Source organism: Juglans regia, chromosome 13 (assembly GCF_001411555.2).
Source record: "Juglans regia cultivar Chandler chromosome 13, Walnut 2.0, whole genome shotgun sequence".
In the NCBI taxonomy this organism is placed as follows: domain Eukaryota; kingdom Viridiplantae; phylum Streptophyta; class Magnoliopsida; order Fagales; family Juglandaceae; genus Juglans; species Juglans regia.
The window spans coordinates 29628856-29648332 of NC_049913.1; the positions used below are offsets into that span (position 1 = coordinate 29628856).

Here is a 19477-nt window from a genome sequence, read left to right on the forward strand (position 1 = left end):
TGCCATTAGTCTCTCTTCATAAGTAACAAAATTAAGCACAGAACATGTCAGGGTGTAGGAAATCAAGATTGAAGTGTTTAGTGAGCCACGAGGGGGATTCTTCTGGGAGTTACGTCGGCATCGACCGCTGCTCAACCACCAGCCCTCTAAATGGAGAGGCAAAAGCTGCTCAACTGGCTGCTTCTAGCACTTGTAATCTAAACCAGAAAGCAGTAATTCTAGAGAAAGCATCCGTTCACGAATCACGACCGCAGTCAGCCAAAGATGAACTCACAAGCACAAAGTACCCACACAACCAGATCGCACATAAGCACAATGTCAAGGGAAAGCAGAAAATAAATTATAACCTCACAGAAATAATTGGAATACAGTTCTTTTACTAATTGCATGCAAATGTCTGTTCATATATACTTCAATTAGATAAATGCTAGTATTTGTTGTCAATGTAGCACATTACTTCCATCCAAGCACTAAACCTTCAAAGCTAGCAAGCATATGTTTCTGAACAGTTGCAATCAACATCAATTTCCTACTTCAGATATGAGTATGATAAAGATCATAGAAATCAAATCAGTTCATTTTAAGCCCTGACCAAGATCACATGCATGCATATGAAATTTTCCTAACTCTATGATCTGATAAAGTTGGAGGTTCGATTTATGGAACTACCAATGACATTCTCCACACATGGAACTAAAACATTTATAGCAGTGTGCTTTGCATAATAAGCGGCTCGTATCAACCAAGCCACATCCTAACAGCCCAATACTCCCATTTTCATCGAAGGAGAGAAGGGATAAAAAATAATATTAAGATTAGTTTCTACTTATACAGAGTATAAACGTGTACTTTTACATTTGTATACATTGAGGCTAAAAGTTTTCAGGCTTCCAGCAGGTATTGAAAATTGGAATGCCTTATGAATGACATAATTACGAGAAAACCTATAGAACACATTTTTAAGGGAATGTATGAGTAGATTAATATGTTACAAGTGATTAGGCTTCTTTAGCTGACCAGGAACATCTTTTCTTGAACCGACAATGACTGGAGAGGCAGAAAGAAAAATTTTCTTATCTGAAACAAATAGTTGATCACCATTCTCACTTCTTTCTTCATCACTGGATTTTCTGGGTGAAGACCCAAACATCTGGACAGTTAAGCTCCCACCTACAGAGAGGCAAAATTAATAAATGTAGAATATGTTTCATCAAACAAGGGTGAACAATTTTACTCGCAAATAAGTTGCATTCTCATGTTCAAAATATTGGGAGAAATGTTAAAGCATTACTCCAGGTTAATGGATTGGAGGGTAGAAGCCAACTGGATCCTACTGGAATTACACCCCGAACCGGGGTTCAAGTCTTCCAAGGACCTAAAATGCTAAATCTCAGAAAGGAAGGGGTGTTTAATTGGACAAGTCTAGAGTAGAATTCATCCTATGTTATACTGCACTGTGCAATAACAAAGAGAACTTTAGTAGAAACTGTTGGAAAGAAAAAGAAAAACAAAACAAAAGCAAAGGCAATGGCAATGGTTTGAATTTATTTGAGTTTAGTAATGAAAACAAATAATGCATTTTTTTCAGGTTTAAAGCCAACTTAATGTCTGATTAGGATATATATAATATCATCCGAGATGTTCCTAGACACAAAGCACTTTGCCCAAGGTGAGGTGCCTGTGTTGAGGTATAAGGCTTGGAGCTAAGGAAACAAGAAGGAAAAGAAGGTATAGCCTCAAAACTAAAAGAAGGTATAGGCTTTGAACTAGATACACAACTATCTAGCGGGGCTCTGTACTAGATATACAACTTTTCTAACTTAATGGGATCTGGAATACATAAAAAATGTTCCGTGACTTGACCAGATTGGGTGCCTACTACAAGAGCAGAGAGTTCAGCGTTTGGAGAGGTTGGATATGATTGTATTTTATTCTTTTATCGTGAAGGAAAAAGCAGACTATGTAGATTAAGGTGTAATGTACCTGCTAGCAAGAACACTACTGAATCCTCAACAATTGAATGCACAAAGGTCACTCAAGAGTAATTCACGCCACTGGACAGAATTATTCTCAAACGCAAGATTCCATTTGTGAATCTTGACAAGTAATTTTCGAGGAATTCCCAACCTCCAAATTGTATTAAGCTTCAATGATCAATCAATACCTTTACACAGGAGCTGCACTGCTTTTATACACGCAGAGCATGAAGATGACCCCAAAACGACCACAACTGAAAAGTAAAATGCACATTACATCTCTTAAAAGCAATACTCACCGTTTCACTTAAAGCGCAAAACACAGAACTCTTACAAACAAAACGACACTATACCCTATTATTACAATGCGCACCGTATCACTTAAACGCCAAACCCCCTTTTATTCTAAAAGTAGTTACAGCCGTTACTTTCATTATTCCCTTCAGTTAAAACCGTTACTTCTACTTCTTCCTGCTTCCATTCCACCTTTGTGATACCCCATATGATATGAATAAGGGTAGGTGGTGTATGGGATCCCACATTGCTTGGGAATGAGAAGTTCTTGCTCTTTATAAGGTTCCAATGGGGCTCTAATTGTATCATTGACTAGTCCTTTTAGAGCATAGGCCATGTGGTTTGGGCCTTCCATTGGAGCGTTACAACCTTTCTCACCCAGCATAGCCTTCACCTTCCCCACGCATCATAACCTTCCCTCCTCTTCAAGGACCAGCCCCCAAGCACCCATGACATAAGGCCTAGTTTGGTTTCACAAACCTTTCAAAACATCTTATCTCAACATCCAAACACAATTTAAACACAAATATTTTTCAATTTCAAATTTTCAACTCTTTCATCTAATCATTATCTAATCATTACAACTTTTCCAAACTTCCAAACAAAACACAAAAAACAATTCAACTTTTTTAAATCCCAAAACAAAAATAATATTAAAAAATTATATTCTAACCCTCTTTTAACTATATCATTTTTTATTCAACTTTTTTTCTCCCTTTTCTCAAAACCCCATAACAACTACACTATGTGAACTCAAATTGGGCTATATGAATTCCAATTCAATTCATAGAATGCCAAAAGGGAGATATGGGTAGAGAAAGTGTCTTCCAAGTCAGCTGCAATCTTCTTAAGATGGAAGAGTTTAGCAAAAGAGGGCATACTATGAGGAAGCTCATGCTTTGAGAAATAGTACCAACCTTTGTTAGGAATCATTTAAAATGAGAGGAACAGTTACTCAAATTGCATGGGTTTTGCAAACGTTTTGGGCCAGGAGGAGCCAGAATTTTAGATGTATGATTGAACTTTGAGGTCGTATCGCAGCATCACCTTTCATTTTTTTCCCTCTCATTTTTATTGGTGTTACATGGGTAAGAACTTTATTTCCCTTCTTTTATTACTTTAACACGCATTTCTTATTCTTCACCCTTTACTGAAACGGTTCCCCCTTGGCAGCACCTTTCAGTTTAGTTTTCTAATTCAAAAGTTGAATGACCACAAAAACTTGGTGAGAGGATCAAGTCTCAGTATACCATTATATTAGTGAAGCCTAAGCATTTATCTGAAAAGGCACCAAATGTTTAGAATTATTGAATCTCTTTTAATAATACTTTCATAATCTTAGTAATATCAAAATCTCGAAAGCATATTCTACGTCATTCAGATGAAACCACACCATTCGTTGGGCTTTGTTCGTGCATATGAGTACGGAAAACTAAATATAGATGCAGTCTCTGAAACTACTAGTAATTCTATCTAGCATGAAGAATATTGGAATTCTAAAGAGAGAGAGAAAGATCAGGAAGAGCAGAGCAACATATGTGAAAATGTCTACAATGTTCTGTTTCTTTTATGGACTTATATGCTCTAAAAGAAAAATGTAACCAAAGCCACTCTTTGGGTAAAGTTTAGTAGTTCTGGAGATGCAACCCGACAACTAATGATTAGCAGAACATAGAAGTTACCTAGCACAAGAGCAGCACCAATCCAACCAGCAGGACCCCACCTTTCACCAAGTAGAAACCATGCAAACCCAGCACCCCAGACAGGCTCCAAACCATAAATTATTGCAGTTTCGGTAGCTGATACTTCATGCATTGCAGCCACCTGTTCAATTAGCCAATTTTACAAAGGCATCATTAGAAGATAAAATATTGCATACAAAGACTCAAAAGTTTTTCACTAAGTGTCCTGCTCTGTAGTGAAATCTTAGGATTCACCCTTTTAGCACTAAACCTTTTTTTTTTTTTTATTGGCATCAAGTGTCCAGAACAGCGTCCCGACTAATCCCGAGGGTGCCCAGGCCCTCGGCAAGAAGTTTCCCGCAATCAGCACTAAACATTTTCAAGTATTTTAAATATTTTTGTTGTAGCCAGTTTGAAAATTGGGTATGAATTCCCGAATTTTGTCAAAATCGCAGAAAGAAACATTGTAAAATAAGTGATTCTTTTAACCTCAAAATGTTGCAATATTAGTAAAGGTCAAACAATCACGTTAACTGAAAGGAGATTTATAGTACCAATAGCAAGAGCTTGGGTGATGTTTTTTTGATAATATATTAACATAATGAAAGATTATGAAGAAATATGGCTGACACAGCCAGGAACAAAAACTTTTGGTATCTTGCTACAAATAATCATGAAGGATAGCAGTCATTGCCAAGAACTAGAGCCTAATCCATGATCTAGAGTGCATTTTAAGTGTTGTCAATCACTGGGCAAGAAAAATAGTAGGACCTGCTCAAAATTACATTGTAACAGGAAATTAGAGAGTACTTTTAGCTCGTCTAGTGATTGATGGGAAAAAAAAAAATTAATTGAAGGTACAGCTTCAAAAAGAGTTCATAGGTGCTTTAATGAATAACAACACAACTGAATGACATGATTCAAGATGAATGCACCATACGCAGATGGGAAGGGATAAGTTAATACGCGTTTATTCGTTTAAATGAACAATATGCTTATCAGTAAACAGACATTGCCTACGTAGAATGGCATGGCTGTTGCCATTCCAAATATAACAGCTTTATACAGTAAAATTTCATAATTGTACAGCTTTAAATCAGGGAAGCTCAATTTGGAAATACAAGAAAGAATCTTCGATGTTTAATATTTCATCATCATCGAGGTAACAGACTAGGAAGTGTACCTCTACCCATAAGCATAACACAGTTGAAAATACACCTGTGTAAACTGCAGGTATCCATGGAAATGTAACCATCCAATTCCAAAGCATTGCCCATGTCCATGATGATGGCCTGCATTCTTGGATGCCACCAAAGCATCCTCCAAGAACATACCATAATGTCGATGATAGAGCAACAATAAATACCTGAATGGAAAAACTCGAACCATTCAAACCATGCATGAAGAAGACTAAAAAGCTTTTTTCCTTTTGTCACTGTATACACATTAGGGTATTAAGCTTACCTCATATCCAATAAGAGCTAAAAAGTTCTCTTTCTTTGTGTTTCTTGAAATATGTTCGGTCCTTAGCATATGGACACCAAAGAAAACCGCACTTAAGAAGTTCAACAGATCACCCACCTGAAATAGTTTGGTAAGAGAAACAATATTAAGGATACATAACATTCGCAGTATGAAAAGAGAAATAGTTTGGTAGTCGAAGAGACACTCATGAATTAAGATTGTTTGCCTCATGACTTCATGACCAAGTGCGTCACAATCGCAGTATGAAAACAGAAACAGTTGATAATGATTAAGACAAGACTTACAGATGGAGGTGATCCACTGGATTCCAGCATTGCGACACCTAAGATGGACATGAGAGCTCCAAACCAGGTAAGGGCAGGAACTTTTGCTCCCAACATACCATCAAGCAAGGGAACCACAATAACCTGACAAATTCATCAAAAAAGACTACTTTCAAGTACTCTTATAAAGCAAGAACTTTCCTTAATATACGAGGAGAAAAAGTTAAGATTGATACAGTGAACATAGATAGAAACGACGCACGCCCAGAATCAGATGTTAGCAAGCCTAGGGCCTGCATCAGGTACCCCAGACTGACCCAGAAACCCAACTCTATCCCTGCATTGCGGGTGCAAACATCACCCCTTGCTCGCAATACCAATGGGATGAATGGGATGGCAGACATCGTAAATCGCACGGCGGTGAAAGCTGCTGGGTCCATAATTGCTTCAACCTCTTTCACAACTGGGATGTTACTAGCTACAACATAAAAGAAGTACAATTAAAAAAATCTGTTACAATTAGTTTTCAATGCTAGTAATAAATGAATCATTTATGATGCAAAGGTGATGGATACAAATTTACTTGAGATTGTCATATGGAGAATGGTGATGGTACCTTTATTAGTTATGATTATGTAAACAACTACAAAGCATGTACACACTTGCGCGTGCACACACACATGCACGAGGGCGGAGAGAGAGAGAGAGAGAGAGAGATAGGGTGTTTTGGCTGTTTGCATAATAATTCATTCACTTATATGCCTAGTCCATAGCTCATAAGTATAACCTATTAAGTAAAGTATTTGAAGCTACTCAGGCAAATGAAGACCAAAAACGAGGGAAAATAAGTTTAAATCCAAAGTGAAGAAGCATTAGTAGCTAGTTTTTTCTTTCACGGGTAGAATTTTGGAAAATTAATTCTTTCTAAATGACTAGATTGCTGACAGCTTTTTACAATTAGAGACATATCGATGCACACAGCAAGAAACCCACAAAAGAGAGAATAAAGATCTAAATTCTTCAAAAATATGGTTTACTTTTTTATGAAAGTGCATTTGTGTGAACTTCAGCCAAGGTGTGATGCTTAGTATCTTCCTATTTTCTTTTCTATTCTCCTTTGAAATTTTTAGCAATTTCCGGTCAAATTCCAGCCAAGACTAAATTGAGTTTGGACCTAGTCTTCGCTTAAAATCTAAATTTTTAAAAACACTGGAACTTTTCTCTCCTAAAAACTTTTCTCTCCGTACACATGCATCTCGTTGCCTCCTGTAATGTTTTCGTCAATGTTACGTTGATTGGTTTCTGAAATTTTAACGATTATGATGGGTCAACATGTACAAGTGGTGATTGAATCAAAATGCTTTATTTTGTCAAAACTTGGGGGTGGTGGTTTGCGAGTCATGGAGAGAAGATGGAAAACAGAGCATACGTTGATGCTGGGTTACTCTTCAACACAGTGGCTGGGGAAGATACTAGAGGAGAGTCTAAACAAGGGGAAGACGGAGGTGTATTCAACAACACGAGATGGTTACTGCAGCTTGACTGCTCAACGCTGTGCAAATAGGAGAGGGAGATACCTTGAAGTTGCAATGTATAACCAAGGGGGAGGAAGAATATTATATGTATTCCTAAAGGAGAGAGTGGATGGTGATGGAGGAAGATGAGGGAGATACTGTTAGAGCAAGGGAAGTTTGGCTCTAAAGTGGGTGGTTCAACTAGTGGAGGTTATCGGAGTCGTGGTAACGGGGCACTAAGACACCATGCTCGGTCGTATAAGGAGGCCTTGTCTGTGTCGTTGCCGAAATTGCGTGATGATGGTGCGCGATTTTCTGACAGAGTGCAAGGGTAGGGGCATCGGGAAGGCATGTCGAATCCATATGGTGCGTTGAACCAGAAGGTGGTTGCTGGAAATGTAGGAGTCTCTGCGGTGTGTCAAGAGACGTGGGAAGTCAGAAGGAGGTTGTTGAAAGTGCAGGGACAGTTGCGTGCTTTGCAGAGGGATATGGCTGTAATAGTGGCCTTTGTTGGATCTATTAAGGCAAAGGAAGACACGGGAGAGTCGAAAAGGAAATCTAAAGTGATGGGTCATGGGCCTAGAAATGAAGCCCATCAGAAATTCTCAAAAGGCAAGGGTTGGGCTGTTTGGCAAAAGAAGGGTGGGCCCAACAAATTAAACCCAAATCCCAACCTATCATGGTCTGATGGGGCTGGGCCCTCCAGGCCCAATAAGCACAACTCAAAGGGGGTTGGGTCAGCTCAGCCCAAGGCCCAAAGCTGTGAGCATGGGACAACCAAGTCCGTGACGCCCGTCGAGGGCCTTAGCTTGTGTTTCCCTCCTGAGCTACACAGCCTCGGGTTTGTGCCGGACAGCCAACCGACGGCGATGGGTCAGACGACAGTAGCACAGACGACGCCGACGGTGGTAGAGGAGGCCGCAGATGAGGTGTTGCCGACGTTCTGTGCGCAACAAGCTTTGGTGGGTTTCGAGAATCGGATTTCTCCGCCAAAGGAGGGGCAGAACTCGTCGATGAAGGGGTTCTTGGCTCCGGCGGACTTGTCTGTGAAACCATTTGAGGATTTCGAGGTGGCTGAGGAAGAGGTGGACTCGGATGACTTGATGCACTAGGTGGAGAATGAACTTTTCATCCCAAAGGCTTGCGGGTTGGAGGAGCTTTCGATGGGGGGTGGGATTCAAGAGAGGGGGAATCCTATCAGATTGAACTATTATTTCCCAGATCAAGCCTCAGATTGGGTAATACATAAAGCAGAGGAAATTCAACAAGTGGTGGGGATTGTTTGTGATGGGTACGAGGAGCAGTTCATAGCTTTATTAACTGCTATGGAAGCTGGACACCGCCAAAATAAGAAGGAAGAGTCGAAGAAAAATCCGGAATTAAAAAGATTGATGTGGTCGATGAACTCGGAGGGTAGCGCTAGTAGGAATAAGGCAAAAGGGAATGGGCTGTCTGTTTCCCAATAAAACCCAAGATTGTATCATGGAATGTTCGGGGTCTCAACGAGGTAGAGAAGCATGTTCGAATACGGCATTTAATTCATGAGTGGAAAGCGAACATTGTTTGCTTACAGGAGACGAAGCTGAAAATGATAAGTAGAAAGACTGTGCGGAGTTTATGGAGCAGTATGTATGTAGATTGGGTATACTTGGCCTCTTCAGGAGCATCGGGAGAAATTGTGGTGATGTGGGATAGGAGAGTGGTGGAGAAAGTGGAGGAATACATAAGGAGATATATGATAGCATGTTCATTTAAATGTGTATCAGATGGTTTTCTTTGGGCATTTGCAGGGGTGTATGGGCCTAATGAAGATGTCGAAAGAAGATTGTTGTGGGATGAGCTTGTAGGGGTGCATAGATGGTGGGAGCTCCCTTGGTGCATTGGGGGGGATTTCAATGTGGTTCATTTCCAAAGTGAATGTTTTGGAAGTAGAAGAGTGAGGCCAGCAAGTTTGGAGTTCTCAGTGTATTTTTTACTTGAATTTGATCGACCTTCCACTTGCAGGAGGTTTAGCCACATGGTCGAATAATCAGACTTGGTCCCGATTAGATCTTTTTTTAATCTCACCTGAGTTGGAAAACCATTTCCCGAACGTCTGGCAAACTCGTTTGGTACGTCTAGCCTCGGATCATTGGCCTATTTTGCTTGCTTGTGGAGGTATTCGTAGCAGTCGAAGGTATTTTACGTTTGAAAATATGTGGTTGATGTCTGAAGGTTTTGTGGAAATGGTCAAACAATGGTGGATTTCGTACCGTTCCGAAGGCACTCCCAGTTTTATTTTTGCAAATAAACTGAAAGCTTTAAAAAGGGACTTAAAGGAGTGGAATCAACAGTCTTTTGGCAATGTAGAAGAAAACAAAAATACTAAGTGGAGGAAAATCCAAGATTTAGAAAGATTACAAGAAGGGAGACCACTTACTGGGGAGGAGCAAGAAAAGAAAATTTTGCTGGGTGCAGATCTTGAGAGAATAATTCTACAAGAAGAGATGTCATGGCGTCAGAAATCAAGAGCTCTTTGGCTAAAAGAAGGGGACCGGAGCACGAAGTTTTTCCATAAAATTGCAAACTCTCATAGAAGAAATAACACCATCGAGATGCTGAAAATTGCGGGGGTCGAATGCAAAGAAGAAAAGGTAATAAAAGATCATGTGGTGGATTTCGTTGGAGAGCTCCTCACTGAGCAGGTGGGGTGGATGCCTACTCTGAATGTGTTGGTTTTTGACACTATTGAGCCGGGGGAAGTTGCTAGGATGGAGAGGGTTTTCGAAGAGGAAGAGGTTTATGATGTAGTAAGGAAAATGACAAAAGATAAAGCCCCTGGCCCTGATGGTTTCTCTATGAGTTTTTACCAAGATTGTTGGGAGGTGATAAAAAAGGATCTTATGAAGGTGTTTCAAGAGTTTTTCTCGGTAAGAAAATTTGAAAAAAGCCTCAATACCACATTTCTTGTTTTAATCCCTAAAAAGGTAGGGGCTATGGAGATTACATATTTCCGACCTATTAGCCTAGTGAATGGGACATACAAGATAATCGCAAAAGTGCTTGCTAATCGTTTAAGTTTGGTCTTGGGGAAGATTGTTACTAAGCCTCCAAATGCCTTTGTAAAGGATAGACAGATCATTGATGCGGCTCTAATTCCTAATGAATGTCTGGACAGTAGATTGAAGGCTGGCAGCTCAGGGCTTATGTGTAAGTTAGATATGGAAAAAGCGTATGATCATGTTAATTGGGATTTTCTTTTATATCTACTGGGTAGGTGTGGTTTTGGAGAAAGATGGAGGTCTCGGATCAGCTGGTGTATATCCACAGTAAGATTTTCAATGCTAATCAACGGCAGTCCGGAGGGTTTCTTCCAAGCTCTTGTGGTTTGAGACAAGGGGATCCTTTATCTCCCTTACTTTTTGTTATTGTTATGGAGGCACTAAGCAGGATGATCTCGGCTTTAGTGACTAATGGTTTTATTAGTGGTTTCCAGATTGGCTCACCGAGTAGGGGGCATCACAACTATTTCGCATCTACTATTTGCAGATAATACGCTTATTATGTGTGATCTGATCCAGATCAGTTGAGGGCGGTGAAGACGTTGTTGCTTTGTTTTGAAGCAGTGTCTGGCTTAAAAGTGAATTATGTTAAATCTGAGTTGGTGCCTATTGGAGAAGTTCAGAATATGAGAGAGCTGGCTGGCATTCTGGATTGTAAGATAGCATATCTTCCTATGAGTTATTTGGGATTACCACTGGGTATAGCCTCGAGGGTGCGCTCTATTTGGGATACAGTGATTGAGAAAGTAGAAATGAGATTGGCAGGTTGGAAGAGAATGTACTTGTCAAAAGGGGGCCGGATTACGCTTATTAAAAGTACGCTCTCTAATCTACCCACTTATTTTTTATCCTTATTCCCTATACCGGCAAGTGTGGCGGGTCGTCTTGAGAAGCTACAGAGAGACTTTCTGTGGGGGGGTTTAGGCGAAGAGTTTAAATTCCATTTAGTCAAGTGGGAGATGGTGTGTCGTCCCATCTCCAATGGCGGTTTGGGTATCAGAAATTTGAGAGTGTTTAATCGGGCGTTGCTTGGCAAATAGTTGTGGCGATATAATAAGGAACCAGAAGCATTATGGAAGACTGTGATTGAGAACAAATATGGTAGATTAGGGGAGGGTTGGTGTACTAAAGAAGTTAGAGGGGTAGCTAGAATAGGGGTATGGAAACACATTAGAAGAGGGTGGGAGGTCTTCCATCGACACACAAGACTGCAATTGGGTACGGGTTCCAAGATCAGATTCTGGAAGGATGTTTGGTATACCAATAGTGCTCTTCAAGACTTGTTTCCTACACCTTTCTTGATTGCAAATGCTAAAGATGCCATGGTAGCAGAGGTTTTGGAAGTAGAATGAAGGAACATCCACTGGAATATCAATTTCAATCGGGCAGCACAGGATTGGGAGATGGGGAGTTTTGTAGATTTTTATAGTCTCTTGTATTCTTGTCGTCCAAATTTCCAGCATGTAGATTAGATGATCTGTGGTGGTGTCCAGCAAGGAAAAGGGTGATCACTGTCCGCTCTTTCTACAAGGTTCTCACACAAGTTCCTGAGATACAGTTTCCCTAGAGAAAGCTTTGGCGTAATAAGGCTCCTCCCAAGGCTTCGTTCTTTGTGTGCACAGCATCTTTGAGAAAGATTCTCACTACGGATAATCTGAGAAAAAGAAGCATAATCATTGCAGACTGGTGTTGCATGTGTAAAAGAGGGGATGAGTCGGTGAATCATTTACTTTTACATTGCGAGGTAGCCATGAATATGCGGGATGAGGTGTCTAACAGAATGGACATAACGTGGGTTTTGCCGAGAACCGTGTTAGATGTTTTGGCTTGCTGGACAGCAATTCGAGGTGTGTGACAGATCAAAGCGGTTTGGAAGATGATTCCTATTTGTATTATGTGATGCTTGTGGCAGGAGCGCAATGAGAGGATTTTGAAAACAAAGAGAGATCTATGGCGGAGTTAAAAATATTATTTTTTAGGACTCTTTGTACTTGGGCCACTATTGTGGATTTTAATGGCATGGATCTCCATGAGTTTTTAGTTTCTAATGCTCCTACTTAAATAGGGCATATTCTGATTTGTAATTGTCAGTTGATTGGATGAATAAAGACTTATTTTACTTATAAAAAAAAAATTAGAGACAGCCCTTGGGAGAATACACATTATTAATCCCTGAATTCAAGCATACCTACATGACCTATTCCAAATTTCCAATGGTTAAGCCCCCTAAGATGTAGTTTCTCTTTCATCTATTTCCATCTCTCCAGATTTTCTCTTCTCAAAGTTCTCCCATTCTTGGTCACTGTTTCACAAGTGTCTTCAAAGTCGGGAGCCGAAAGGTCTTTCAATGTAAAGCATAAGATAACCAAAGGGGATCATATACATACATAAAATACACAGGAGTTTTGCAGCAATATAATCCAAGAGTAGTAGTAAGTGAATGATGAGTTACAGAGTCAAAGGTGAATCCCTGTTCCATGAAAATTTGGATGACTTTCCTAGAGTATCAATTATTGATTTAAATATCCTGCCTATTATATATAATTTTTATAGGTAAAAGTAACTTTATCAATGAGAATGAAATAGGCGTTGCCCAAGTACACAAGGAGTATACAAAAGAAAGCACCTACTTACATTCTAGGAACCGGGCAAAGAAACAGAAAATCATGAGCACTAGTTCCATCGCGCACAATAGCATAAAACCAAAGCAATAAAGTGTGCATAAAATGACTTTGAAGATCCTCCAAAGTGCACTCCCTATCTTCAAAGCATCTATCATTCCTTTCTCGCCAAATACACCACATAAGACAAATAGAAATATATATATATATATATTATATGTAATAAGCATACATCCTGCATATTACACACACACACACACACACATATAGTTACCCTACATGTAACTGTTAAAATCTTTTCCTTGAAAGTGAGAAGAGAAAAATAAAATTTGCAGCTTTTATCCATTTTACCTTGCCAGCCCCAATATCCTCCTACGAATTGATCACTCAAAAGAGAGCATTCCACACATTTTTGAGCTGTAACATGTAGCTCATTTACCTGTGTCATTCTCTTAGTCAACTCAGTCATCTCATCCAATTTTCTTTTATATAAGTGATTATCTTATCCAAATGATCGTGTTTCCGCTATGAATTTCTAGTTGGTAGTGATTTCCCATGCAATAGTAGAACTCCAGTTCAGAAACACCTGAACTCTGGGAATTTACCACCATCCTAAGTTTTATGTGCGACACAATGTTCATTTTACACTCAATGGTTTTAACGAATGACTTGGAGGAGGCACATGTCGGAGAGAGAGAGAGAGAGAGAGAGAGAGAGAGAGAGAGGTTTTGACTTTCTCCTGAATGTTTCACTAACTAATGGAACACTTACAAGCAATTAAGTCCTTCATCAATCTCATTAAAAGTCTCTTCTTTTCCGTTTCCACAATCACAGAACCTCTACCCTTAATGATGACTGGTAGATGCTCCAGTATTTTACTTTCATCAACAAGACCAGTCACCCCACCTCATTTCTTTGGAAAATGCTAGTATGCCCCATGAGTTTGTCTCCTTATTTTGACTACTCATATATTTAAATTTTATTTTTATTTTTATTTTTATTTTTTTTGCTTAATGGTTAAGGAAGTGACTTTTAGTATATTGGTGTAATTTTTTTATTTTTTAAAAATATTTAAAGATGTTTAAAATATATGAAAAATAAAAGAAAAATAAAATAATATGTGAAATTTTTACTAGTGGGCACGCCCAACGGTCAAAGCTGGGCGGCACACTAGCACCACTCTTTTTTTTATAGGTCAGTCACCTGTCAACCCACCTCATCCAATTCTTTTTTAATTCGACAGCCTAAATTTTTTTATCTCAAGTCTACAGGATCTTTGATGATAGGATTCCAGAAGATGGCCACCCCATCATCTTACCGCAACAAAAGTATGAATGAAGTTTTGTAAAAGGCTTTGATCCTGCCCCTTGATACAACAAGCAACATATACCATTCTAACAGCATAGATATGTAAAAATTTGTGAAAAGTTTCCTTCATTTAACAACGATAATCAGATTAAAAAATAAAAAAAATGGCACGGTCGATTGATTTCTTCCATAAGAAAAACAAACATTCTTGTCTGTGCATCGCAAATGATGTAAGTACAGGCTACTAAACTCTAAATTTTGGGTTTAAAAAAGACCCAAAAATTTTATTCCCCCCCCCCGAATTTGCTTTCCTAGCTCGACACCTGCATGTGGTCACCAACTATATATCATGGACTCATCATAGCTATTTACTTGTTATATGTGGTGCTCATTAGAAAGCACAAACTAAATATCATGGAATTACCATAAATATTTATATTTCAACTCTGATACATCCATATACTATCTAATTTTCAAAGAATAAAACCTTGCTCTTAAGAGTCCATGTCATCAATTATCCGAATATAATATAATTAAATAAAAAGCATTCTACAAACTACATCATTTGCTCTTCATTTGTGTTATTTTTTTTTTTTTTATATAAGTAAGAAGTAAGTTTCATTGATATGAATGAAAGATAGGCATAGCCCATGTACACAGAGAGTATACAAAAGAAAACGCCCAAATACATTCTAAAATAACTACATTAAAGATAAGAATGTGTTATTATATATAGTATATATCATTAAGTTAAACTTATAAATAAAAACCATAATATATCAAATTAAATTATAAACTTTTATTTAAAATTAGTGGTATTTTATTTTTCTTGAGTGCGTGCTTTTTTGTTTTCTCAACTTATGCCCTTTAAAGGCACACTATATAAATATTTTTTGTCTTTTTTCTTCACTCAAAGAAAGTTTGTGAGGTTTATTATCACTATAGAATCAAAGGGGAGTAAAGGGGATAAAAGATGAATATGCTCAACCAAAATTTTAAAAATCAAAATCCTAACATGAACACCCTTTTAAAGATTATATTTATGTATAATGTACTTCAAGTACCAACTTAGGTATATATTCTTGCAGATAATGAAGGTTTACGACCAGTTACTATTAATGTTTACCACAGTTGGATGTTATCCATACAACTATTAAGCTTTCACATACTTATCAAAAAAAAAACTATTAAGCTTTCACATCATATGGGTTCTATAGTTGCACCTGTCACCCGAACACATTTCCTTACTGATTATGAATTTCCCTCTATTAAGAAACTCGACTTTAAGATAAAGAAGACACCGTCTTGCCTCCAATTTCATCTTTGCTCTACTCCTTTATCAGTCAATAAAATGCTGGACGTTGAGGTATAACTACCATTTTAAATATTTTTGGGACCAACCATTTTCATTGAACTGAGACAGAAGGAAAAGATCTTTATTCTATATAAAATAAGAAAGATAAATAATATTTACAATTTTAGAAACTACAATTATAGCGTACTCTATTTAAAAAAATGAATAAATATAACCTGAAAAAAATTATTAGTTTAATGATGGGAATAATTATATACACAAGTCTCAAATATTATCATACAAGTTTTTCAATAAAAAAGTGCATCCTACTATAAAAAAAAGTGACAAATTATTATTTTTTTTTTGGCACTTTTTTACAAAAATTGGGGCAAAACTTATGAATCTTGAGACTTGTCTCTAAATTCTCTTTTTTAATACGGGAGAGGCGGGAATCGGGATTTGCGCAGAGGACCTAACATTCCTCAAACAAGAAAGGAAATAGAGGAAAATCGCTTCCGAATATAATAAAATTTTATCGGCGACCAAACAGATGCCGAGCAACTGAAAAGCTTGCTTACCGTAGACAATAGTGATGACATTGAGCAAAATAACGCTTCTAACTTTCTTGGAAGCGAATAATGTTCTTCTCCATGATGATCGCCTTCCAAAAAAGGACTTGAAAGTCAGGGCTGGTCTCCCTAGGGATCGAGTATCCGACTCAACCAACAACGTGTTTGGCTGCAAAGTCGAATGATCCGAATCAACGGTCTTTTTTAGTCCTTGATTGGCTGCAGAAGCAATATGAGGAGGAGTATTACAAGAAGAAGAGTCGTTCAGCGAGAAGGTAGTGAGACGAGGTCTTTTTGATGAACCGGCGCGGAAGGACAAGAAAATAGAGGGATTGGGTTGAGAAGAGCAGAAATAAACGGTGGAATCGGTCGTTCTGGTCACTAGCCAATTACACGGTGACGGTGAAGCCATGGACACCGACCAGAGAGCTCTGTGTCTCTGGCCTCTGGTCTCTGACACCGAGTTCTCTTCGTAAAACCGTCCTGAATGACGGAAATGCCCTTGGAGGTTTGTAGCATCTAGATTACAGTGATTAGTTTGGCACTATTTAAAGTCTTCGTTTGATTACTTAATTCATCTCAACTTATTTCAATTCATTATTATAATTTTTTTAAATTTTAAAATAAAATATAATAAATAATTCAATTTTTTTAAATCTTAAAATATTAATAATATTAAAAAATAATATTTTAATAATATTTTATCATCTCAACTCAACTCACTTCAATATTCAAACACAACCTAACTGTCATTGAGCTAAATGAGTTCTTGCTTAGAAGTTGGTCGCAAGTAGGGATTATTTAGGTTACCAATCTCATATATTTATTATCATTTTTAAAATTTTTTATATTAAATATAATAAATAATTTAATTTTTTTAAATTTTAAAATAAAATTTATATTTTAATAATATTTTATTCAATTTTTAATTTTTATCTTATATCATCTGTATAATCAAACGAGATCTAAATCTTTTATTTTATTAATAAAATATGATTGGTAAAAGATTTTAATTAAATTAAATATTATCATACTAATAAAATAGATAATGTGCCTTATACACCGATTTTTAAATAGATTTTTTTTTTATTTACTTTTGAACAAAAATTTCTAATTTTATAGTTATTTTAAAAATATTTAAAAATAGAATGGTTATACATCAATCTGTAGCCGTAGTACACCTCACATGATTTTTTTTTTTTAACTCAATACATTAAGGTTTCATTTGGTTAGTCAATTCATCTCAACTCATCATTACAATTTTTTCAAATTCCAATATAAAATATAATAAACAATTTAACTTTTTCAAATTCTAAAATAATAATAATATTAAAAAATAATATTCTAATAATATTTTATCATTTAAACTCAACTCAACTCAACTCAACTCAACTCAACATCTAAACGCAGCCTAAGTGTGCTGCGGCTATATGCTGATGTAAATAATTTTTCATTCTAAAATTGATCAATATAATAATACTTAATTATAAAGATACAGTTTTTAAATTGAATTGGAAGTAGCAAATTTAGCAGACATAATCCCAGCCCTCTAATACGGAGTAAAATAGACCTGTATTGGTGCAAGCACGATGATAAAGTTATCTTAGCTTTCATCTCCAATAATTCAATTTAGTTCACATTATTTAGACAATAATGTTGATAAAGTTATCTATTTAAATGTTAAACCGAATGTTGTTTTTCTCTTCACTCGATTTCACTGTCATATAAATATTATCTGCATAGATTAAAAATAAAAATGATAATATTTTTGAAAAAAAAATTATTATAAAAAAACCAAGAAATAAATAATATTATTATTATATAAAATTTAAATAGATACTTCAATGTAAGAGTATGTTTAGAGTGCGATAAACAAAAGATAAAAAATGTGATATTAGGCAACCTTTAATTAATTAATGCTAGTGGTAGAGTTGGACGTAGTAACGAAGATTATGATATTAATTTTTCATTCACTTGTACAATGAAAGCACCAGGTATTAAGTTGTACAGTCCTCTTTATCTATTTTTTTTAATACTCTCTTTTTTTATAATAATTCAAGTACTTGTTCACCCCCTTTGAGTTTTCGTGGCCCCAAGCTTCATGTAAAGGACGTGTTTTACACCACCAATCTCACAAATAACCTGTAATGAACAAAGGGGTGGCCCTGGTTGCCCTGTGGAATCTCTGATATCAAAATCAATATAGCAATATGAGAGTAAATGTATAAAGTAGGAAATAAATCAAGTCCATCGTTTGTTACCTCATGTAGGCTATTTATTGAGGTTATTTCATTTGAGTGATTGAGTTTAAATTAACTTGGAAAGTCATTTTCTTTTAAGAGTTTGAGTCCATCTCCTGTTAGTAGTTTGAATCATTTCTTGACTTTATATTTTACTTAAACCATAGGCAGTTGGTCTCCTGGCCATGGATCTCCCAATCCCAAGCAATAACTTGGATTGATGCTCTAGTTGTGGGCTTCGATATTGTGGGGGCCCAAATATCTCTTTCAGTTATCTCGCTAATTTTCTTTATGCTGGCACATGGAAAATTAAATACTTTGCATTCTCTTCACTTACCTTTTACCCTGTCGGCTCGTGGGCGTTTGCTTGCTTTTGTTTTCCACTACCCTGCTGAGGGTCCATACTAGTTAGTGTATGGGTGTCTTCACACCCTTGTGAAGCTTTAGGAGGTTTTGAGAATCTTCAAGTCAATAATCTGTAAAATACATTTTGAAAATTGGCCTCTAGTTTCCCATGTTATACTAGATTTTTGTCTGTTTTGTGCTAAGTGGTGAAGAACTCAGCTTGGAGAGATAGGCGACAGATGTACTCAATCACATTAGATGTGAGCGTGGAGCTCGATTTTGAGTTTGTTTATTTATGTGAATGTTTGCTTGAGATATTGTTTATTGTCGACCAAAAGTGCATATTTCTATGATTGGTTTTTTGTGTTTATTTTTGTGATCGTTTTTGCTTTGGTTGGTAGTAATAGATTTTCTACCTCCTTGGTGTAAATTGTTGTTGGCATTCTCATTTTGTTGTTTGTTGGTAGTGGTGGATTTTCTGCCCCTTGGTCTAAATTTCTATTGTTGTTCTCGTTTTGTTGTTTGTTTGTAGTAACTTGTGTTTATGTGGTCAGGATGCCCGTCGACCCCTTGGATCCATCTTAGGCAGTTGTTGAGCCCATCACACACTCCCGAAGGTAACCTGCTCAAGGCGGTTGTAGAGTTTGGTGGCTCGTTCTCGAAGGTAACTCGCTCAAGGCGGTTGTAGCGCGAGTATAAACACTCGGCGTTTGCTGGAGAAGATGCTTTGCTTGTATTGCTATCCAAGAGAGAGGTCGGGCAGTATAGAGAGTTGCCCGCCTGTTAGGCGCTCGGGAGGTCAGGCGGTCCCTGACCTTTCTCGCCTGTTGACTTGCACCGCGAGT

The 19477-nt window shown here is 37.4% G+C and overlaps 1 protein-coding gene across 1 annotated transcript; it reads right to left on the reverse strand.

The window, feature by feature from the left end:
* Positions 1 to 688: 688 nt before the first annotated feature.
* LOC108994075 lies at positions 689 to 16584 on the reverse strand. Its single transcript, XM_018969163.2, has 7 exons — positions 16057 to 16584; positions 5937 to 6178; positions 5722 to 5844; positions 5417 to 5533; positions 5136 to 5318; positions 3953 to 4094; positions 689 to 1170 (listed from the first exon to the last, which is right to left on the reverse strand). Exons 1-7 carry the CDS (start codon positions 16457 to 16459, stop codon positions 989 to 991), a joined length of 1392 nt encoding a protein of 463 aa, XP_018824708.1. The 5' UTR covers positions 16460 to 16584; the 3' UTR covers positions 689 to 988.
* Between the last annotated feature and the right edge of the window lie 2893 nt (positions 16585 to 19477).